Source organism: Idiotropiscis lumnitzeri, chromosome 18, assembly GCF_059441095.1.
Source record: "Idiotropiscis lumnitzeri isolate Australia: NSW breed Sydney's pygmy pipehorse chromosome 18, RoL_Ilum_1.0, whole genome shotgun sequence".
Taxonomy (NCBI): domain Eukaryota; kingdom Metazoa; phylum Chordata; class Actinopteri; order Syngnathiformes; family Syngnathidae; genus Idiotropiscis; species Idiotropiscis lumnitzeri.
In genome coordinates, this window is record NC_142408.1 from 11,605,880 (window position 1) to 11,631,162 (window position 25,283).

Below are 25,283 nucleotides of genomic sequence, written 5' to 3' on the forward strand. Positions count from 1 at the left end.
GATGATAAAAAAGAAATGAGACAAGCTGTGTTTTTTTTTTTGGAGAAGTTTGCACTATTTGTTCAAGTGTGTGACAATCACAGTGTGAATGGAGGATGCTGTGTTTTGTTCCGGCTCTGTATGAACGAGTGGTTTGTTTGCAGGGTGACATTTAGACAATGACAATGGGGCGGTTGCAGGGAGTAGGTGGGGAAGGGGAGGCGGTACGGGGGCTGTTGGTGACCATCATATGAGTAATGTCTGAAGCTTTTGTGGAAGGCTGAAGAATAGAGGGTCAGGAGGTGAAGACCGGTCAACATCAAGGCATAAAACATAATGAGCAGGAAACAGTATTTCCTAGATGTTGAGTTTCCCATTATTGTCGGAATGCAACGAGAGTGCCGCAGTCATGTTCATGCTTATCTGCGACATAAAATGTCAAATGTTTACAGTTTGTGATAGGATTGGCATTTCTAAACTAGTGATAAAGCCCTATCAAACAATATAACACGCAACTCATTACCATAAGAGTTATTAATGTTTTTAGTCCAAATTCCTATTGGACACTGTGGAAAATCTGTTTTAAAAAGAGATAAAGTGAATAGCAGTGAAGAGACAATAACTTTAAATTATTGCTTTATTCCAAAACAAGATACATGTAAAGTACCTCGGGAGTGTAATCAAGTACTTCCTTTTGTATTGTGGCTCTGAAGCAGAATTGATTCGCAATTTCTATGAGAACTGCAATTTTCAATTGTGATTTAAATTTGATGTGAAATAATAATAATAACCATAACTGTTACTGAACTGCATTTCTGCTTTTTCAATTAGTAATTTTGTTTCGTACAACAATATTGTTTTTCACAATAATATTGACTCTTGGTACTGTACTTGGCAGAAAATTAGCTGATTAAATCGTCTTACATGCTTCATGCTAAAATATTATTCACAGGTTGCCAAATTGTGGCTTTAAATATTTGTTGCAAAGCTGCCAAGTGATTCATTTTTCCACTGACAAACCAGCTTAGATCATGTCCAACAATCGGAGGCAGATCACAATGATAAACACTGCACTACATGTATGAAAACTGGTCCTTCTCAAATAGTTTGGCCGTACGAGAATAAAGTGTAATTGCACATCCACTACACTAGATGGTAGTGTCACACTCCATTTTTTAAAAATAAATATTTAAATCAAATTGATACGTTCCAAATATTTTCCGTTACAATGGCAATAAATGAAATAATGTTAATAAATGTTAATAACTAAACTCTTGGTGTGAAGTTCATCTTTATTTATTTCATTTTGTCATGTTTACTCTTAACAGTTAATAAGGATGGTCACCAAGGTCAGATCAGTCCGTAAACCGTCACATTTAGAAGTCAGATTGTCACTCAAACACACACATGCATGAGCACACGCACACGCACACACACACACACACACCTGCAACATGGGCCCAATAACGATGATAGTCAAAAATTAAAGCAGCGTTCATGGCGAGACAAAAGAGCATGACTCAACAGATTGTTCCTAAGGCGTAGATCTTCATATCAGTTAAGTCATAAAATTTAATTGTAGGACAACAAATGAAGGAGTACAGAAATCCCTGCATACTCACAATTCACCTATTCACATTTGTTTTTATGGAACCTATTTACTTCTCTGACAAACATCAAGATACCACTAGGTGGTGCCAAAGCCCTGTCTAAAAGAAAAGTAGTCCATTGGTGTCAAGGAAGTGATACATCTCGACTCAGTAACAAGCTTTTTATAGTACTGTATGTAAGTGAGTAGCTTCGTTTAGCCTGGGTTGTTAGTGCAAGAAATAACTCGACAGTCTTCGTCACATTTGTTTGCACACACACACACACACACACTTTTTTTTTAAGAAATCAAGTCATCTGTAATCCAATTAATGTGTAATGTGGTAAGAAGTGTTTGAAATCATATTAATGGAATTATAGTTAGTGGTATATTTGAACTATTCATACAGGCAGTTATTATTCTAAACATTTGGGGAAGGGTGGAGTCAATTACTCATGGTTTTGGCTATTTGTGGCAGACCTCAATCCCTATTTGCAAGGTATTACAGTATTAATGCTCCTCAATCAACTTCATCCCTGAGCTCAGTTTCTAACTTTAAGGCACAATTACTTTGATAATTGTGCCTTAAAGTTAGAAATGCTCTACTGCTAGCAAAAGCGTCTCATACATTAGCTGTGTTCCAAATATGAGATTGATGATGGTGGTTTGGGCTGTGGATTTTTGTAGCACATTTTATTTTTTAGATTGGACTCCAACTTGTTTGATTAGAAACCCATGGTCTACTGTATGTTCTTGACACAATTCCTTTCTACAAGCATCAAGCAGGCCTTAAAAAGCGAATCCCAAAACAGTCACTTTGCATAGATAGTCAATAAAATAAACTTAAGTGTCTCTGTCTCCTTCCCCAGCTGCTTTAGGCCACAGAGAAGACTGACTCTATGAGTTGCGACAAGGCGGCGGTTAAAGGGAATCACATGTTTGGCTTTACATGAGGAAACTCTGTCAGACTAGCAGAAAGTAAAGCATTGAGAGAAAAGAAGTGACTGTTTTCAGTTGTTGCCTTTATGGCCCAACTCTGACCTCCAGTTCTGTGGCCTTTGTTCAGAAACATGAATTAAAAAGAAGCACATTTTCTCTGGAAGTTTTACTGCGTTTAAAATATGAAGTGTTGATAAGGCGCTGTACGGTTGCGGGGAAAGGAAAAGAAAAGCCAAGAGACCCTTTCATTTTTAGATTATTTGACATTTTGTGTTTTCATATATGACATCAATTTTTCTCAAGTCTCTTTGAAAGGTCCATCAAGGCAAGTCTGGTAGAACTGAGACAGAAGGCAATGTGACATCCTTCACACCTGCATCCGCCCAGCACAAGGAAACGTATTTAAAGAAAGTTGGTCAAGTTGCCCACAAGAAAAACACCATCTTTTGAGTAAAATCCTATCAATGTCACAAAGGTTACGCTCCCTCAAGATAACCCGCAGAGTTGCTATGAGCTCAGACAGATTTTTTTTTTCACTCTTCTCTCTTTTTTAATGTGATTAGGTGTCAGCAGAATTTTCTTTGGTGTGCAGACGACGCCTTTCATGTGAAAGGTTTCTCATGGTCTCATGCACGATCGAGTCGCCCATTTAAAGTCCACACAAAGTGTGAACAAAGTCCACACTTTGTGTCGTCTGGTCAAGTGTGAATCCATATGTAGGGCAGCAAAATAATTATGTACTAATGTGTGTATGCGTATGGGGAGGTTTGTTTCACAGAAACGCCACACAAAGATCATGACTTTGAATTTGAAAGCTTAAGAAAACCTGAGGTCATTTTTAAAACCAGTGGATTAATTGTCTGGTACTAAGTTGGGGATTCTCATGTCATCTTCAGTCTTGGCTTGGATAGTGGTATGAAATGACCTCAACTTTTAATATACGTTACAACGCAGCTGTAGGACCACTGTTAAGAGCCCCACATGGTTCGGATTAGTATCAGTCAAGTCTGCACTCAGCGATGCTATATAAAAGGGGTTTTCACTAAATAAACGTGTGCACGGAATAAATATCTCTCCGCCAAAACTTACAAGAAGAGATATTTTAGTAGTCTAAAACATTCCTATGCGAAGCATATTTTACACGAAATGCTCACATATTTGTTTCACTGCTGGGAGTACCAGTTGTCTATAAGAGGAGGTGAGCTTTTTTTCAACAGAAAATGTGGACAAAAAAAACTAACAAAAAAAACAAACAAACACAAAAAGCAAAGCTACCGATATATTGTGAAGGCAGTTTTTTAGTTCCAATTTGTTTGTGATTGTTTCTAAAGAAATCCTGTCTAACATCAGAATGAGAGTTTTTTTTTTTTTTCTTTACCAGGCAACCAAAGGCAGCGCGAGAACAAGCGGACAAAAAAACCGCAAAAAGACAGTGATAGCATCTGATTGCATTTTTATTCAGACTCCACTTTATCATGGTGCAGAATTTCACCCCTCAATTCATGTTTGGTTACTCGTTTGCGGCAAATATGACAGACACATCACCAAAACCCCCTGCCAATTACCTACCAGGCAGCTCACAGAACTATTTGTACACAAGCAATTAAAAAGTCAATTTTCCATAAAATGCTCGCTTGAAGTGTTTGAATTTTATTTCTTCCATTTGTTTCTGCCAAGCATCTGGACTGAGTGATATGCCACCAGATTTGTCTTTGGCACTTGCAATTGTACAAATGATGACATTGGTGGCCGTCCTAAATAGTTTTTTAATGCAGTGCTGTAGGTCCGCATTCAAAGGGATGCTTGAAATGTTAATGTGAATGTGATTTACCATGGGAACTTCATTGCATTCTTCTTGTTTTAGAGAACACTGAAAGGAACCCAAGTTTTACCAGATGAAAAGAACAGTGAGGTCTTACAGCCAAGAAGCGGTAGCAGCGCCTCTAAATCGAGAGCGTCATATAAATCTTGGCTTTAAAGGTTGCGGCAGCAATGCGCAATTACACTCACACATGCAGACGCATGCACACATTGCAGCTCTGTGGCAACAACTGTTCACAGCTGATATGTTAATGGTTCATGTGAGGCCAGTTTGGTGCCAAGGTTCCCACACCAGGCCCAGTTCTGTTGAAGAGGCATTCATGAAACGTATTGGGAAGATAGAGGAATAACACAGGAGGAGTTTGTGTACTCAACAAATCTTGCAGATGTGTGTGCAATGTGTGCATTTGTGTTCAGTACGTATGACGGAGAGGGAGAGAAAGGGGTTAGATGGCAGCAGACCAAGAAAAGGAGAGAGAGCAGTGTAAGTGTCAAATCCAAACTGTCGTCGTAGTGCTAATGTGAACTTAGGTGCAGGGATGTCATTGGCAAAAGGGAGAGGGAGGAACAAGGTTGAGAGTGGCAAAGAGTGGGAAGTGCGCGATTGAGTACACTCAGGTGAATAGACGTAACTAGCCATGGTGGGGACAGCAGAATGGGAACAGGTCACCTCACGGCTGGACAAGTATATAAAAAAAAAAGCAGGTGATGAAGGGGTGAGGAAGAGCAAGTTGTTAATGTGACGATGGAGGAAGCCAAGGGTGAGAAATGTGTCATGATGGAGGAGGCCTCTTGCTACAAAGCGAACCTCAGACTGCCTCAGCCTTCCTGATGTATTTCAAGACATCAGTCTGTAGCCAAGTGTACATTTATTACAACACAGTCTTTTGATTGCGCAACAGATTTTGCTGGTGAAGGAGAAATCAAAGACACAGTGCAAAATATTCCATTGTTTATGCAGTTGGCATGTCATTTTGGTGGCCAACTTAGTGATTTGGTTGCTCATGTTTTGGACCCCTTTTAGTGACTGTTTATTGAAAAAAGTAACTAGCGGGATGAATTACTGCTAAGAAACAGACCATTTTCACATTTCTCTCCATAAGCGAAGAAATCAGTTGCGCATTGATATTTATACATTGATATAGCATATATATATATAGCATATAGTGATTTATTGTTGGAAAATGTTGACCCACCAATGGGCCAAACTCATTGATACAATATATAATTCAATAAGTATCTTGTTTATATACATGGTTTGACAAAAGGGACATTTTTATTATTAACTGTAAAGAAAAAAACATTTATTGATGGTATCAGGAGAAATATAAAAATGTACAAAAAGAAACCAAAGCCAAACATTTGAAAAATAAAATTCTCATTTGCTTTTTTATACGCAAAGGGAAAATCATCAATTCTTAAATGTTAATGTAATTTTATTTTAATGCTATAGGCCCAGCCCCATAATGCTGCATATTTCTGCAAATATACATAATCAGCATAATTCAAAATGATCATATGTGTAAAGTTGAATAATTAGTGGAATTAACAATGAGTCAATTAAAACATATATATATATATATATATATATGTGTGTGTAATATAATGTTTTATTTTTTTGTAAATTACTTTACTTTTTTTCTAATTACTTTAAAATACCATCTTTTTTATAATACACTACGGCTGAACGATTTATAATTTTTGGATCGAAGTAGTGATTCCAGACAATGTGATCATGTGATCAGGTTTTTACACAGCGCTCCTGACTGACCCAGAATCTATTACTTAACACACGCTAGCTGTGACAGGTTACGCAGACCAATCAGATTCGAGCTGGTTAAAAAAAAAAAATAGCCTGTCGACATGACGTTGCAAAGTTGCCCATCCTCCTTGTTTTGGCAGTGGGCGGGTTGTTTTTTTTTGTTTTTTTTGGGGGGGGGGGGTCAAAGGACATTTAAAAGATGGCCACTATTAGGCCTATGCGAAAACAGACTGTGTGTCACACACAGCCTCTTTAGTGTCCTTACATTATTTGAGTAATACGTTTGGATTGTATGATGTCATTTTTGTAAATGTTACTGTAAATATTGACTATTGTATTCAAGCGTGATTTGAAGAAAATTGTGGAACGCATAGAAATTGCAATATCTGCCAGAAAAGTCGCAATATGATCTTTCCTGAAATCACTCAGTAACACTAATTAAAGCGATATTGTATTTTAAGAATAAGGTAAGACAAAACATTAAAACTTCTTATTTTTATATATATATTTTTAGACATTCCCCTATGGTTTTGCCCTCATTCCCCAGCTCAGTCAGCACGTGCTCTCATGCTATCTGCAGGCCAAGGCCAAACACCCGCAGGGAGCGACGCCATCCTTCTTTACACATTGTGCAGCTTCTTACCACCTCCCACTTAACCCTCACCACAATCACAAATACGCTTCCTGTTGCCCGGAGACCAAACAAATAAGCTGATGTAGTTAGGAAATGCGAATTAATGTTGAAATGCAAAGCAAAAATTGGACGGACGCAGAAGCCGACAGCTGAAGGGATGCTGGCGATTCACCAACACAATTTCACACACACACTCACACAAACACACGCACTTCGGTCTGCAGCAGAGCGAGGTGTCAGAGCCCGTTAGAGGCCTTTGGCTGGACGCAACTAAAGAACAAGCTGGACAAAAGCGTTGCCTGTCTCCCCTCATTAAGTGATTTAGGATCCCATGTTCCCACTACTCCTTTCATCGCCATCCAAAGTGAACACACTTAAAAAGCTCAAGAAGAATGCCAGGGCCCGCTGACATGAATGGGGTGAAGAGGGGCAGGAAAGCCAAGTTCATGGCAGAGGACCAGGGTATAAATTTGAGCTACACTGGCCATGCCTATAAGACAGCTTTCAGATTAAGGGGGTGGCTGGGGTGGTTTGCGCTTTAACTTGAATAAACTGGGGTGCGCGAGAGGCTTGGCCCTTGGGTGGGAAACAGCAGCCGCTTAATCCATTAACAGTTCTTCCTCCACAGAAGAAGCGACCATTTCCCATGAACATTTCGTTGAGCTGAAATGCGCCATTTCAATGCTTCAGACAAAGTGGGACATGATGGAAAGATGAAGGGGGGGGGGTGATGGAATATCAGCAAGAGATACAAAATCAGCCATGGTCAAGCCGTTTGAGGCTTAAGGGGTAAGCGGCCTATTGTATACCACGCATTTTGGAGGATCTGCAATCCAAAATCCAATAACGCACTAGATAGAATCTGGCTTTGTATGGATTCAAGCCGGAAGGGGGACATTTGTACCATAAAGTTTAGCAATCTCATTGTGCTACAATATTGAGCCTCATTTTATTTAATTAAAACAAGCTACTATAAATCTTCCTTTTTTGAAATGCATCTCGATGGCAACAGACAAAAAAAATTGATATATGAAAACAAAAACTTTCTAGCAATAGAAGACAACATCCTGTGCTGCTGCATTGTGTGATATTTTATTTCAAGTGCCTCATAAAAGTTTCTGTTTGATTGTTTAGTGGCGTCGGGCTCAGTAATAGACTCACTAGTCTCAATCCAAACAACCACTTTAATACACTTTTTTTTTCAATAAAATCAAATTGGTCATGACTTAATAACTGCAACGTCCCCTTTGATGAGAGAGACTGAAGTGGCGGTGGTGATGAGATGAAACACACCAGAACACTACGGATAAGAAAACCGAACAGGTTCGTCTGAGTCATTATGTCATGGGTTCGGCTTTATATCGTAAGAGCTATCTGGCGATGTGTTTTAGAACAAATGTGACACCCAGAGGAGATGATGTCGGGGAAACTCCCAATGTGTTGTTTTCTTGATATAGCAATCACTGCATGGAAGGAATGTTTAAATTGCCATTAGAGGGAGGCCTGATTGAAGGGTATGTGTGTTTGGAATTGTACGGAACATGCTTAATCTGGACATGGAGAAAAGAAAAGATCTTCTGTGCCAATGTCCAATTAGTGTGGTATAAAAAAAAAAGTGGAAGCCCAAAATTTGTTTACAACACGGCTGTTTTTTTTTTTTTTCTTGGGTCTCTGTGAGACGGAGGCTACCCGGTTGGAGACAACAGAGTGGGTGTGGCTACGCCCTGCAAACCGCAGGGGCCTTCGACATTGCACTGTGCAAACCATGAGGTCAGAGGAAGGTTGTTTCTCGCGGGGCACAAAGGAGTGATTTTTCACTCACTCCTGTGAGAACAGCGACAAATAATGAACTCTCGAGCCCACTGCTATCACGTTCGGATTCACACGCGTCAATTCCATTCTGGAGCGGAACAAAAGGGCGGTAAGACGAAACATTGGTGGGGAGGGCACGGCATGCACTGGACATGCCATGCCGGGTGAGTCTGCCGAATTTTAAAGCCATTTGCACTAGGACCGAATGCCATTTTATGTTTCTCGCTCATATAAGGCACGTCAAACTGACGAAGTAATGGTTGGACAGCTATTTTTTTAACGTGCGATGCAAATCCAAGATTCATAAATCCACAATTGTTTGATCGAAATCTTCTTACTGAGCGGAACAGTGACTCTTGACCGATTGGGAGGCGTTGGGTTGCTCATCAAATACAAAATGGAGGAAGAAGGTTCATGCTTGCAGTTTGTATCGATTACCGATAATTTAATACCAAAATATTTTTTGCTTACACTCGTATAAAAATGTATTTTCCTTCGTAGTTGTCATATGGAAACTAGGGCTGCATGCATCACAAAAACACATGCGATACGGATGTTGAATATAGCGATAAATATAGCGTTATTTAACATGAATGACATTTTGATTATCTAACGAATGAAGTATTTTTTTTTATGCGGCAAAATAAGCAAAGTCAATGTGTTCTTCGCTAATTAAGTGTAATTCACCTCAATAATGTCCAACTATTGAGTGGCAATGACTGATTGTTCAAATTCAGATAAAAGCATACAATTATATAACAATAATCTTTGCGATATGCTTATTGCATAGGCCATTATCACAATGTCAATATTTTTCCAATATGTTGTACAGCCATAATGGAAACATTTGTTTTATTTTTGTGAGTTGCTTTTTCTGATCTGTTATGTTATTTATTTTGTTTTGAAAATTAAGGATGAAAAAAAAAAACAATTGAAGAAATATAATACTTATGACCTCGGTGCTTGAAATTACCAGTGATCGTTTCTGATAACATCTCCATCACTCTCACAGTTCAACACCACAATGAAATTGCTGTTTCAAGACAAGGGGTTACAATTTTTTTTCTCCGTGTCATAAACTGAGTGAAAATTGAGTGATAACGTAGACAAATTGTGGGGACATCGTTGAGTCAACAGAAAATTGTCATTGCTTGCAACAACAGATATTTTTAAACATTGCATTTCTTCCGTTTCACTAGAGTAACCTTCTTCTAATATACAGTCGAACACATTGTGAAATCATTAAAAGTTTGTGCATTGTCTTGTGCTGGGATAATGTCACACGTTGGTCACACAGCTGTCACCATCCACAAGAGGCACCCCATGGTAGAAATGCAAGCCAGTTTAATGTTTATTGTACCACTCTGGGAATGCGACTTCACTTCTTTTAAAGCACCACCACCTTTTCTTTCCATTGCTCCTGCGGGAGTATTTGAGCTGAAGAAGCTTGTGGCCTGGCAAATGGCTCCACTTGAACGAACAGCTGCACGTTCGATTCACCGAGCAGATGCTGCATCCAAGTCAAATATGACGAAAAGCATGCCGGTGAACAGTTCAATGTCTATGATATGTTTGGAAAACTGGTTTCAAACTGAACCTGACCACACACAACACACACACAAAAAAAGATAATTACCTACAGTATACGTTATTCCTGCCAGACGTGTTTCGTTTTGATCACAATTTTAGGATAGTTCTTTATATGGGAACAAATTTGGTGTTGATCCAAATTAGAATTGTTTCCGATTATACTGACGTTCATTTTGAATGAGTCAAAGAAATACATTTATTCCCAAAAAATTTTAAAAAGTACAATACACCGAGGCAATTCCATCCAAGGAATTCCGATAACCCTCTCCCTCTAGCTCACATTTGCTCGATATCAATAGACACACTTCCCCCCACAGTCTACTGCGCCCATTAATTAGAGGGGCAAAAAATGCATCATTCTCAAGAAACCCAGACTAATTCTTTCTGCATTCCAGGTACAGGCTGCCACCGCCGTCCCCTCTCATCGTCTGCTGGGCTAAACTCAAAAGCATTTTGGGCTGGCCAGACAGCTCAAGCTGCACTTACTCCGACAATGAAAAGCTGCAACTAATTCAAACTGCCTCATGGCTGATTAATCACAATTTATGATCAAACAGCTGACTTACAGGATCAACTTATGACACCCTGCTCACACGTCCATGTGAGTTATCCTCTGTGCGCAGACACAAATGGCATGTTTGTGTCACGCCGTCTCCTCAAAGTCCAGAAAGTTCAGTGTGTTGGCACCAAAATATGCACGAGTGCCTTGTGTTAGCTATGCAGCTTTAAACACCTTTGTTCTTTATAAACAACGGCAGAGGGGAATAATTTAAAGGATCTACAATAAGATCAAACATTCCACTGAGCGAGCCAGTTTAAATTTAAAAGAAGAAAAACATCCCATTGTCACAAAAAGTTCCAAATTCTGTGGTGGAACTGATCCCTTTGTGTCATTAGGCAGCGGTTAAAACTGATAATAAAGGTTTAGTCCTTGTGTGTCGCACATATGGACAAGTGAAAATCAGCGGAGAGTCAGCTGTGAACAGTCAGGGGTTAAGGAATTGTTTTTTTTTTTTTTTTTTCATCAGAGCACTGAATTCTCAGACTGAGCGGCATTAATCACCCTGTCCTATCTGATGGCAGAGCAGCAGCAGTCAGCATCTGGTCGGCAGGCAAGGAGAGAAAAGTGCATGCACGCCACATTAGAGCAACATTTCAAATGCCATTTCTTTGTCTTTATTTCAGACGACAACTAAGCTCAAATTTCTGGATTCATTTTGGGTTTATGACATTGACTTGAAATATTTTTATGTATTATAATATCTTTCCATATCGTCACTGTCATGAAAAAACAGTTTTTTTTACATTTTTATATAAATGGCATTTCTGAATTACAGACATCCCATTAATCTGAAAATGTAAAAACTTGGATATACATTTTTTTCACTGGACAGTGATTATGATAATTGTGCTGAATTACCTTGATTAGATTTGTGGATGAGGCCGTAACCTGGTGCGTATTTAAATATAATATAATGTAATGTAATGTAATGTAATGTAATATAATATAATATAATATAATATAAATAAAATGCATCTAGTTTGAAACAATACAATTCCAAGAATCGATGAAAATGTAAGCCCGCATACAACAATTACTAATAACCGACCTATAGAAGCCACGTTACGGAGATTGATGTGCGACCTTCAAAATGATTTATGATGAAAGTGTTTGCTTTAAATAGAGCATGAGTTGAAATAAAAGAATCGAAGTAGGCACAGCTTTTATTCGCTTCATTGTTCAGTGGAGGTACCCTTGGTGATACATAATGCAGTGTGACATTGACCAGGCAGAGAAACTTAAACCTAAATAGGCTATTTTTTTTCACTTTACGTATTTACATACCTAAAGACAATGCCTCATTTTTGTCATTGGCCAAGATAAATTAGTTAAAATAAACTATACCAGGTGAGCCCCATAAATAGACAAAAATTATAAAACTTTTCACACTGCAATATATGCAATAATATGAATATATAATTTAGGGATATATATATATATATATATATATATATATATATATAATAAACAGATAGGCGGGAATTCTAAGAGAGTACCACGAGACATTCAAATCAGAAGCAAAGAACTTCTATTCCTTGTAACCTTCTAAAGTCCTTGGCAGGATGCACACACAGATCATACAAATAACAAATTATTTAAAAAAGTTATTGCCTTTTCACTTTTACTCTCCAAAAAAGCGGCAAGGATGAATCCAGCTCCCTGCTCCCCCCGGGCAATAAGAATTGTGGGTTATTTCTACCCTGGAGTATCTGGCATCGTTTTGGTGATCCGTTCTCAGCGGGCCAATGACAGCGCAGCTGCTTCATGGCTCATTGGTTCTTTTAGGGTTGCAAGCTCAATCCTGATTGGTGACTTTCTGAGACCACGCAAGGCTCCTTCAACCCCTCCTTGAGTGAGGGATATAATTTGCATATCGATCAGTTTTTATAGGCGGGTTGAGGGGCAGTAACTTTGTTGTTTTTTTACATTTTGAGTGCCAGATGGCAATACCTACATAATGATGATGTAAATGTAATGTGTTTGCGTGGTTGAAACTCCACAGTAATTAAAAAAAAAAAAAAAAGAAAATTCTTTGCTACTTGACAAAATTATAAGAAAGTCTTACAAAACAATTATAATATTGTTTATAGTAATTATAAATAGATTTTCGAGTGATGTTAACGTGCTGCACCTTAGCACATTGTCTCCCACTATACACTGTTGGGTTGCTGGGCAAACTCTGGAGTGGGCCTGCCTCCATACAGGAGTGGCTTTGCGTATGGTAACCGTTTGTGACGTCTTAGCTGCCGTGTTTCTTGAAGCACCCCCACAGCTTTGGTGTATCGTGTGTCAAGACCTCACTTACACTGCTTCTGGAAGGACCATGTGAACATGAGGAGCGGCCATACGACCGCAAGTATCTTTATCGTCCATCAATTTGTCCCCTTTCGTCAAGCTCATAACCGAACAGGCTGCAATCATGTAACTGCGAGCAAGTGAAAGACTTGGATCCTGAGGCCAGGAACACGTAGTGCTATCAAAGCGAGGTCCAAGCATGCCAATTATTTTTTTCCTGTTAAATTTAATAGCCGTCTTTATAAGACCAAGAAGCCGATTCATTTGCCTGAAGATTGCAAGTATATTAAAAAAAAAAAATGGGGGACCAAATCACAGTGGCATGAGGAACGCCTGGATGCAGCATAGTCAAATTAGTCAATTTTATGAATGGAATTATTTCCCTATTCATGGGAAAATATAGAATAAATGTTCACAATGAAATCTGCACATTCTTAAAGATTTTTTATTTCATATATGCCTACAATATTCTGCAGTGACAAACATTTTTAAATTATTGCATGAGGACTGTCTACTATTATTTAATGACAATTTTAAATCAATAAAATGTAGTTAGTTTAACAAAATATATATATGCTGAAATAAAACATTATACACTGAGCATGAAATTTTAAAGAAAATTAGAACTTTTTTCATGTCAAACATAGTCAATATGTTTTAAACACAAATTATATAACCATGCATATAAAATAATATTAATTATAATAATACTGCAATCATATCACACATGTTTAACATTGTGGTCTTTTTCAAATAAATGACAAACACATTTGCACCCCCCCCAAAAAAAATATAAATCAATGAAAATAAAAATCAAGATTCCTGCACAAGAGACACAGAAAATAGTTTGTCTCATTTGGTGACCACGTTTTTGCAGCTAACAACCAAAGTCCACTTTTTGTTCTCCCTCCCATGCCTGATTCAGAGACAGAAATGTGAGTAGTGAGCCATAAAGACTACTGATGGAAACCTAAGCAGCCAGCATACTCAGGAAACAAATAAAACATCTTTATGAGTTTGCTTTTATGACCTTAATAGGCTGAGTCAAGGTCCAGTGACCTCTAAGTGCTCTACTGGACAAGTCAGGGTTTTTTTTTTTTTTTTTTTTTCCTTCAACAGACATCAGACAACAGCTACTGTCTACGCAAATTATTTTACAAGTCTGCTTAGTGTCACTGTTGGTTTTTATTTCTTTTTTTGTTTTAATTACGCTGAGCAGCGAATAAGGGCAAGATTAAAGCGGCTGCTAACAAAATGACAAATTCCGATTAGCTGTATAATTTAGACATTAAATAAAAACAGACAACAAATACTACATGAACATGTCTCAACAGTAGCAAATTATTACTCTTTTATGCGGAAGACACTGAGAAAGTTGGAAATTTCAAATCTTTATGCGTGACAATTGCACAAGTGTATAATATGTTTTTTTTAACCATTTAGTATTTATGTTGTTTTTTTTTCAATTATATTTTGGACGCATTGTAAAGGCATACTTTGCAGTTGACTTCATTTTGCAATTTTCATTATAATTATTACTTTTCCCTCATTGATCGACGACAAAATATGATGTGAGGTGATCTTATTTTTTTTAATGTACTTCATTAATTGCTAAATATCAAAAAATCTGAAACGACTACTTCAGTTGGATATATAACATTCAAAGGTATCATATTTAATAGATAAAAAGATATATCATTTATTTACTCTAAAAATACATAGAATACATTCACATTTTTAGTTTTGAATTTGTTTATTCATTCATTAGTCCCCTAAGAAATTAGATTAAATAATAAAATAATAATAATGATTCTCCCTTCCAAAAACACATTTAGTATTTTTGTTTTATTCCAAAATAGTCACTACTTCACTCGATTCTTCTATTATAAGAATTAGAAATGCTTTCAGAACTTTCTGCAAGTGGTATTTTGTGGGGGTTTTTAAGCAATCTAGATTTAAACTGAACAACACTTTGACCAGTAACTGATTTAACTAAAATAGGTTATCTGTTGTTGATAGTGATAGTAGTTTAATATGGTTGAGCAAAATGCTTTCGTGTCCATGTCATTCAAATTAAGATTACCAAATGAGGAATTCAGTCTCATTCCTTGTTACATTTCCTGAAAGATAAGCACAACACGCAACAAGAGTTTGATGTAAATTGAGCAGAAACTGAAACCTGTCTCCTCCGCGGGTATCAGGTTGGTTCTCTGTGACATTGTCTCTTTTGTTAAACAAACAATACAGGCTTGTTGAACTATTAGCTTCTCTTTGTAGAAGCTGTGATGTCCGCCCTGTCACCACTCACATTGAAAAGGATTCCTAAGATTTCCCCAAGAGGGCCAAAACTTCCGCAAGGTCATTTCTGACATTTCACCTTTATGTTCAAAGTCTTCAGTAAAAATGGGTATGATCTTGCAAATCTACTTGAAGCGTGACTGGCACCCAAATAAGTGGCAACGGAAGCCAACAATACAACTAAGAATGAACGGGTCCCTTATCCGAGGCCGTAGTACTCTGCTGGAATAGAGGCCTCTCATTGGTGGAGAACGGGCCACTGTGGTTGGCTAGCGCCGTGACATATTCTGTGTCGACTCAGCGCTGGGACCTGTTCCGCCAGATGCCCTCCTCTCGTCCCCTGCAATGTTTGCAGCCCCACGCACGCGATCCCTCGCTCCGCTTGGCTGCACCCTCTCATCGCATTACTTCTGCTATTCTAACTCCTCCATCAATTATGCACAAGAATAACTCTGGGCCCTGATGGAGCCAAGACATAAAAGGGGATCATGGATGTGAGCGCTCGCAGCGTTGGCCCACGTGCTGCCGTTGTGCTGCTTCCCTGACCACTGATATGAGCACCAAGGTACCAACTCATGTACTATAGGTGCACCTGGTACGGACAACTATTTGTGCATAAACAGCTGGGACAAATGTCTTTGTACTACTGGGACACAAATATAAGCCGACATTCTTTATCCCCCCAAGGAGAATAGTTAGTGCATGCGACTCCTCGTCATGGTGTAAACATTTACCCAAATATAACCAACTTAGATGAAAACTCCAACCAACTTTAGGTAGACTTTGTCACTCAGTCATTCTTGTCATTTTTAGCACTACCGTTTGTTGCTTTCTAGACTGTGCACCACCTCACATCAGTTAGTATTTTTAATAATGTTCTTGGAGGATGTTTTGTTTCACACTGAAAATCAAGAGTGTGTAGATAACTACCGTGTATAATATATATTATAATGGGATATAATATACACATGCATATATATATATATATATATATATTTTTTTTTTTATATATATATATATACACACACACACACACGAATATTTGGGGGGTAAGTGTGCTGAAAGTTCACTTCAGGAATTAAAAAAAAATCCATGAGAAGACACAAAACCAAGATCTATGGGAACATAAACAACACAAAAAAAATGTAAATAAAAACGTACCGTGTCAGATTAAAAATTTGTATCACTTTTACATAAAATCTGAGGATCTGAGGACCTCTTTTGGACGTAGTGGTGAAGTGTCAGATCTTCAACTGCTCGTGTGACGGTAACCTACTTTTTATTCTTAGAGACAAAATGGAGTCGAATTTGGAAAATGGCGGCCTCAGCTGGGCGTTCCGTCACACAGTGTGCCGAAACAGGCAAAGAAGAGAAGTCAGACATGTCGTCATGGAAAGAGATTTAGACAGTCTGAAAGTTTAGCAAATGAACCTGTGCTTAAATTGATTTGCGATGAAATGACTATTTAATCCCTAGAATCAAAGTAACAGTCCCGGAAAAGTATTTGACTTGACGGAGGAAAAAAAAAAAAGAGAAGGCCACATAATGACAAGGCCTCGATTAAAGTCATGGCAATCCTGACCTGGATTTTTTCCAGCTTGCGTGTGAAGTTTTGTCCGAGCTTTATCGTGAGATCACAAACAGCCTATTTAATATTTCACAAGTCCCAAAGCACCAAGTGAGCAGAAATCCTACAGGAGCAAACATTCAACGGGTCCCAGAGTCACACGAAAGGTCCAACAAAGTCATCAACTGACACTAACCTACAACGCGACACAAATCAGTGCTCATATATTTCCAAAAGAAAAATCAATTTACTTCCGGGATGATGATGCATAATGTCATGGTTGAGAAGTCACTATCGTGACATGATTGATTCAGTCAAGCATTGGTGCGGGACAAAAAAAGCCTTTAAGGTTTGTTGCCATTAAAACTATTAGTATCCTAATGAGGAGTTTTATTTCTACATCAGATATTAACCCAAACAATATATTCAGCGATATTCAAACTCACCGACTAAAATTAGCTGCCTTTTGAATCCAGTCCAAGAGACATATTAAAATTTGGCTCGAACAAAGACTATACAATGATTATGTCGTGATCTATTATTCGTGTGACCACCGAGTCTGAAATAAATGACTGAATTGACAATATTCATAATGTAACTCTCACCTTTGACACAGGGTGGAATTGATTTAATTCGATTTTAAAACGTGTTTATTGTATTGGTTGAAGTTTGCAGTGGTCTAGAGTTCTTCTGTGTCGAATGAGAAAAAATAGAGGCTTAAGCGTGAAATTAAATACTACTCCATCCTGTTAAATGAATACTAATGGTACTAAAATTGAATATGAATAGATTGTTAAGGCAGCACTTTTTCTGATTCCATTCTGTGTGCACATTTCACTGCTGTGCTGAGTGTATTTTAATGAATTTCAGAAATCTCAGTTGTTGTTTTTTTTTTTTTACAAGACAATGTATAGGTGCCATCATTACACTTTGATTGTACAATAAGATCTACACAAACCAAAACACAGAACACGTCTTTAGGCAATATCTCTTTCAATTATGACATCGTAGTAGAAATATTTCAGCAACACTCTAAACTCATGTTTCGCAAATTTACGAATGTAAGGTGAGGGGCCCCAGCAGCCACCTCAATATCTGCCGTACTGAGCACCGCCTTGCAAAGTGCAGCGGACTTGTGCAAACTGTTAGCAGCTTAGTGGCTCTTTAGGAGCGTCTTGGAAGCACTTTTTAGGAGCTTTACTGCAGTCATTAGGAGGTAAGACTGATTAATGTGAATGGTCAGGCAGGACCTGGCTTTCTGAAGGAGGAACACAGAGGGGTGAAGGGTCCCACAGGAAGTGTTTTGTGTCTCCGCACAAAAGGAGGGCTGACCTCTTAAGCCCCTTAGAGCCTCTTTGCTAATACCCTCACCGGTGCCTACAAAGACACAGGGGATGCCATTTCACCACTCACATTTTAAACAGCATTCACAAAAAAAAAAAAAAAAAAACTTGCCGAGATTCAAACAGCAGAAAAGTGAATCTCTGTGCAGCGGAGTGAAACTGAGATTAGGCCTGAAGAGTCTCCTGCTAATCCATTGACTGGGGCGCATATCAAACAGAAGAAAGCTAAAGTCACACAATATCTTATATATCTTGGTAGCATAACAAATCCTCCATAAAAAAATAAAATGAATTAAAAAAAAATATATATATATATTCTTTTTTAAATATATATATATATTTAAAAAACATATAAATATATTTAATATATGTATTTTTTTCCAGATGAAAAAGCCTTTTTTTTTTTTCTTTCTTAAGATAACTTTGTGTGTGAATGTATCATAGTCGAAAGAGCAATTGATAAAATTATTTGTGTTGCGACACTAATGAGGACAATCACTATAGAACATTAATTGATGGATATAATGTGTGGATCCACGACTCATTTCTATAGTTTTTCTGAATGGTCCTTAATTTTGAATCGCATGTGAAATTTGATGATTCCAGCTATGGAGACAAATCATTCTGTACCTTGAATGCATACAATTGTAGCTCTGTTTTTTTTTTCTTTCCCCTTAATTTCAATGAATCCAGGCTGTTTTAAACGAATGGCTAAAAGAGTATACAGAGATGCTTATTTTCTCTATCTAGATTCAGTCCCTTAACATTTTAGATCAGCCTAGTCCCAATACATTCCAAACAAATAAGCAAATACAGGATCAATGCACAAATCCACTGTCCCGAGGGTCTAATGTGATAATCAGAAAGATTTTGCAGCAGACCGACGTTCAACTTCTGTTATTAAGAAAGAATTTTCTTTCTGCAAGTGCGCTGAAAGCGCAAGCAGACCTTAACTGGAGCATTCACACATCAGAAAAGGTCACGCAATTTCACACATTTGCCTCTTCCGACTGCAAAGTCACTTTTCATTTATAGGTAAATCAAATTGTTGATAGGACCTGGATTTGTATTTTAGAAAGATTGTAGTTTGCGATGGTCTGTATGACTGCAAGATTACAATCGACGGGTCATGCAAAACACTATCATATATTATTTAAATGCTTGGATAGATGAGATAATTATTTGAAGCTTTATGTTTCATCGGATGATAGTAACACATTTCTAGAATTTGTCGAAAAATTATTCTTGAAAATTAGATTTTAAAAGTCCTATTGCATGCGCTTTTTTTATTTGATTTTTCTCGATATACATGACCGTTAATATAAGAAAAGAAAGCCAGTGTGCCTTGAAATTTTTTGTTTTACGAGTTATAATATATTTCGATCTTGTAAATGTGCTAGAAACGAGAACAGAAAGGACTAAACCAGTATTCTTGCCACACATGATAGTAACCTCTCATCACTAGTGGCTGTCAATCAAAACCGAGCCGCCTGAGGGCCTCGCCTTATTAGTCAAAGCGTAAAAAAAAAAAAAAGGCCGGGGTCGCTCCTCTCTGCAGGAAGGGTCATCGAGAGCATGAGGAATGACGGGCGTCTCCACAGGACCATTGACACCCGCTCTGCAAGGAGTTACAGTTCAGACACTGCCAATACAATGGAAACACAGTATAACTCATCTGGTGGTTAATTCTCCCCAAGTAAATATTAGAGGCCATGTTGGAAGATGATACAAATATCTAATCGTGTTATAAAGCAATACTCGCGATAAATTACAACTTTGTAAGAGGGGACGGGGGTTGTTTAATGTGGGATATTAGGGACTCGGTATTCGGTCTATGAGCTGTCTGAACTATAATTGTACACGAAACGTCTTTGAAAACACGACAGAAACTGAGTTTCATTTTCATTCGTCGGCGGGTTATTGCAGTCTATTCAAATGAAGCCCATGTGTGGAAATGCTTCACTGTGTGAGATGTGATACTCTTTCATTTGAGGCCTATAACACTGGAAGCCAGCTAGGGGTATTAATGGTGCTGCACTAAGTTAATAAAACGGAAGATAAACCCCAGATAAAAAAAAAAAGGAAAAAAGAAAAAAAAACTTTATCCTTTTGACTTGCGCTTATTGATACTTTCTAAACCTCCTTGGCAGGAAATCGGATTCATTCCGACCTCTTTGATCCTCCTTGTGAGATTGACGCTTCCTCTTAGTGGACACGCTGGTTCTGACCACACCCTGTGACTCTTAGACACGTCGCATAGCCTCTGGCCTCTTCGAAGGAAACTCCTCTCACCCCTATGACTGTGTTGTCCTGTTGTTATAATTTACCTTCTCTACCTCGGATAACGCAGTCACACACTGCTCTCTCTCCTCCTTCTCCCTAACAGTCAAATGCCGGCGATGGGCTGCCGAGACAACAATAGCAGTCTTTCAAGCAGACTGCGCTGGGAGAGAGATTCGGTCCTGGGACCCAGTCAATATTTGGACGTGGTTGCCTTTTTGTGTCCGCTTTTAATCCAAGCGGAACCGAGCGGCGGGGAGCCGGGTAAAGGCTGAGAGGGGGAACGCGAGGGTAAACACTCGACACAATGCAAACGGTCCAACTCACAATACCACTGGGAAACTATCACAATATCACTCTGTCACCCAGTGAAAAGTGGAGTATTGTTCCTTTAAGTGAAGATTAAAAAGAGAAAACAAATAGCGGAGGTCAATGCGCGATGGAGAGGAAAAGTGGGCGAGTGTCATATTGAGGTATTCACACGGTGGGGGTATTAACCCCAACACAAACAAACACAAACCTCAAGTACGCACTGAGAGTGACAGCGGGAATAAACAGTGCATGATCAGAGGTCATTGAGGTCAATGCGCGCACTGATCAAACATGAAAACGGGCCACTGGAACGATTCTTTGATTACACGATGGATGGCACGTATCTGCCGCAGAAAGCTTTGCATGACTATTGTCACGGCTTAAGGGAAACCCCTGGGGTGACGGTGCTCTCACAGATACTGGGATTCCTTCTTCTTCCCAGCTGTCAGTTAGTTAGTCCCACCCAATGAGCTTCTTTGATGAGGACGGGTATCAGTTTCCATGGCGTCGGAGACACAAACAGCTTGAGAGATTAGAAACGGAACCCGGCCATCAATTCTCCCGGTGATCCTACCTATCGGCAACAAATAAACACCTTAGGCCACATCAGCGCCTGCGTGCGGACCATATGGACCCGTGTGGGTTTTAATGAAGCAGCTAAATAGCGGGTGAGCGGGGAATTCACTAATAGCTCCTTGTCAGAGCAGCGGTAACGACCCCACTCGCACAATTTCTTCCATCGTTTGGTTACAGAAACAGACGGCAAAGCCGACAAGGAACATCTGCGGCTCATTTTTCTCACATGAGCGTTCCTGCCACAAAATGCAACAATTTTTATTTCCATTGCTTTGATTTAGATGTTTATGTCTGTGAACCAATTTCTAATGGTGGGCCATTAATGTAACGTTTGGAACTCGTACCGAATGACTAGCTGATGAATGCAAGCAAAACGCGCTTTGTAGGTCAGATATCCAAGGCAGGTTAGGATCCTTTACTCGTTCCGATCTATGAGAATGCACTTACAAAAATGCTTGAAATGAGCAACCATTTTTGGCATTTATGTAAAAATATTGAATGGATTTTAATGAAGATTTTAGCCTACTTTTGTCATCTCAAAGAACGAGCTCCTTACACCCCGTTTGAATGTCTTAGCAATATGAAAAAAATAAAACGGGCAATAATATAAAAATGAATGAAAACATTCTCAGAATATCACATTTGTGTTTTAGTACTAAACGTGATGGATGAATATATGCGCCAGAACAAGGTAGCATAATGACATGTAAGCAATCCGCCTATTCAGAAATGTGCGTTTTTGTACACCATTGAACTGAGCTTTTCTTGACATTACCGATGACAAAAATTCCGCACACACGCCATCTCCAGATTTCCGAAATCTGCATAGCAACGACGGTCGAAGCGCATCATACGATACACCAGGCATTCCTTTGAGCCACAGAATAACTCTGACGGGAGCAAACAAAGTTAAAAGGTAACGAATCATGTTTTCTGGCTGCTTCTAGACTGAACAAACTGTTCAACAAAGTCTAATAAATCCATATTTGGGGCATTTGGTATCAAAAAACATGAGGAGTCACATCACTCAATTCTCGTGAGTTTTTTTCCCAATACATTTCCCAGATACTCAGAGTTATGCACAGTATAACTCCATTCAGTTTTAGGAGCTCTGCTGTCATTGTGGAAGCATTTCAAACACTGGGTGAAGCTGAATCATCCTTGGGTAGTAAATCCATCCTCCAGCATGCTGAGTCTTTCTGTCTGAGTCTCATGAGTAGCACGCATAAGAGCAGGGAATGATGTTTCCCACATATGAAAGCATCACAAACAGATGCATGATGATCAAAATTACAATAAGGCTTCTTTGTCGCCCTCTTTGAAACAATGAAAACTAAAAAAAAATAATAATAATACATTCCCATTTTTCACGACTCAATTCCCATTTCAATCCAGAGCCCCTGTTGGGATTTTCATGAATGCTGAGTATGGAGTGCTGTTTTGAATGCCATTCCGCCTCACTTTGGACAAATGTACGACAAGAGATAGCAGAGGAAGGGGGTAAGAAAGCTAATCTAGAAGTTGGGGTTCAAACATAGTCGGTCTTCAGAGCTCCAACAGTGATTACATTAAGCAGCAGGGTTACGGGTGACACAAGCATGCATGGAATACTGAAGGTCAGAAGGGAACAGCGCTTTTAGAATGGCCCTTGCTTACATTATGCAGCTCGGGTCATCTTTAGATTAAAGTCATGAATGAGAAAGGAACACAGTCATTTAGAGTTACTCATTTATTTAGCTGCCTTTCTCTCGAGACAAAGTCCAGGCGGGGTGCCATGCCGAAACCGTCACTGGGCCCCCCGTAGCTGGCGGTATTGCCCCGGTTTTGACCCTGACAACGGGTCCCTTTTGCGCTGCTTAACCTAAAGTTTGCCTGGTTACTACCAAGTGTGTGACCTCAGCATGTGTGGATCTCTCACAAGACCCACCATCATGCTGCGTCTTGGCTGCCGTTAAAATACCCCTGTATGCGCACTTATTGTCTGCCCCAGCTTGAGAAGGGTGGAGGGGGGAAAAGTGGTATGGGGGTGGGGAGTATGGCAGCCAAGAAACCAGACTTGGGAACAGTTTGAAGGCCATGAGAAGGGGCGAGAGCCAGGGAGTGGAACCAAGAGCTGTTATCACCCACAGATATCTGCCTTTTAGCAGCCACTGGCTACCTTTGATCTTACCACTACGTTTACATTCGTATCTCCAACATCCTGTCAATGTATTGGCTAAAAAGCAAGTTCTCTGAATAGGCTGTCTTGGTTAAAGACACACAGCAGCTGCCTTGTGCATTCTGATGGTACATCTCATCAAACCAATTTCTTTTATTTCAATGCAATAATAAAAGTAATTACTAATTATAGATTTTTTCAAACATAGTAAAAAAAATAAGACCAACAAATTGAGGTCTCGCATGCACAGATAGATAGATAGATAGATAGATTTTCCACTGATTTTAATGTCCACATAACCTCTAAAAATGCAACAACACAACAACCAAAAAAAATAAATAAATACTTGACTTGTAACTTGTATAAATGGCTTGTTCGACAAATAACAGTTGATGAGATCCAACGTTGTTACTCATACGACAGCTGGCGTACGTTTTACGTACCCCGCGCGTATTTGATTTTCAAATGTGAAGTGGCGCAAAGCAGAATATTAAATGTGTAATAGAGCGTAAAGGCGCACAGTGTGATAGAAGTATTGCGATTCAGCTGTTAATATTATGCACACTTTTCAAGGAGAACTCCGAGAAATACGATTCATAGGAAGAGTCGGGAAAACAGCAGCATCGCGTTTTCAATCGTATTGAGTTCATGATAATGCTAATTTAAATGGAACATAAATTCTATTGACATAATATAAAAGTTGTTTTGTGTCGCTAAAAGTTGGTTTTGTTTGAGATCAAGCAAAATGTGCAACTCTTCCATTTTCACCGGGTTCGGTAAACCGGAGTGTCCGTGCAAGCAAAGCCGACGGAGAAGCACTCACTTGGGGTTGGTGCGGTTCCAGAAGACGGCGTAGCGGTCGGACACCACTTTGGAAGCTGGGTCTTGAGCGCAGACCCCGACGATGAGGACGAGGAAGACCATCATTTCCACCTGCGGCATGTTTGCGAGGAAGCCAACCCGACGGCAGTCCTGGTATGATTTAAAGGTTCTGCTGGATGCTGTTGGTTGTCAAGTTCGTTTAACCCTGAAGTTGGCTCATAAATCTCCGTCTCTGATAAAACAGCACGGTTTTCTCCAGTAAAAGTAAAAGAAAGTCAATTTCGCGGGGAAATCCAGTTGACATAAACTCAGTCAATTGAGCCAATTTGCGCAGCAAATTCCCCGAGATGAGGCACGCTTGAGAGCGTAAAATAGAGGGCGGAATATCACGAGAAATGTTCCTCTGGATAGAAATAAAAACGTGGGGCGGAATGTTGTCCTTAAGTAGCCATTGGCGGTGGAATCTTCTCAGCTGCGGGTCTCGAGCCGTTGTCACTCACGAAGAACCTGACGACGGCTGCACTTCAAGCGGCAATCGTCTCAACGCGTGGATGCCAATCGAAGCTCGTCCACGCGATCGTTCACAAACGCGCAGGCTTCCACCTTAGAACGTTCACGGGCTGTGTCACACGACCGAAATCAGTGTTCTCAACCAGGAGGAAGCAGACCAAGTGTGCGCTTTGGATCTTGCAGCCATGCTCCCACGGACCAACCCCCCCCTACCCCCCACCTCATTCCCCTCTACCCCCCACCCCCCTTTCTCGCTCACTCCCTCTCTCTACTCGCTGTCGTACCAGCCGCAGCCCGCTGCAAAAAGTGTACACACCCTCGTCGGTGTAACTGTCCCACTGGCTCCTGAACTAAGGTCTTCAATTTTAAATGAAAAGGTTTCCCAATTAAAACAATATAGAAAACCCACATGTATAGAAAATGCACTCTTCATTA

General features: G+C 39.4%; 1 protein-coding gene across 1 annotated transcript in view; it reads right to left on the reverse strand.

The window, feature by feature from the left end:
* The window catches only part of LOC148319526 (ephrin-A5b-like), a 59,445-nt gene extending 34,403 nt beyond the window's left edge, over nucleotides 1-25,042 (reverse strand). Inside the window, exon 1 of the mRNA XM_088282174.1 lies at nucleotides 24,340-25,042. Within this exon, the coding sequence (XP_088138300.1) occupies nucleotides 24,340-24,458 (119 nt within the window). The 5' untranslated portion in view covers nucleotides 24,459-25,042. The remainder of the gene's footprint in view (nucleotides 1-24,339) is intronic.
* Between the last annotated feature and the right edge of the window lie 241 nt (nucleotides 25,043-25,283).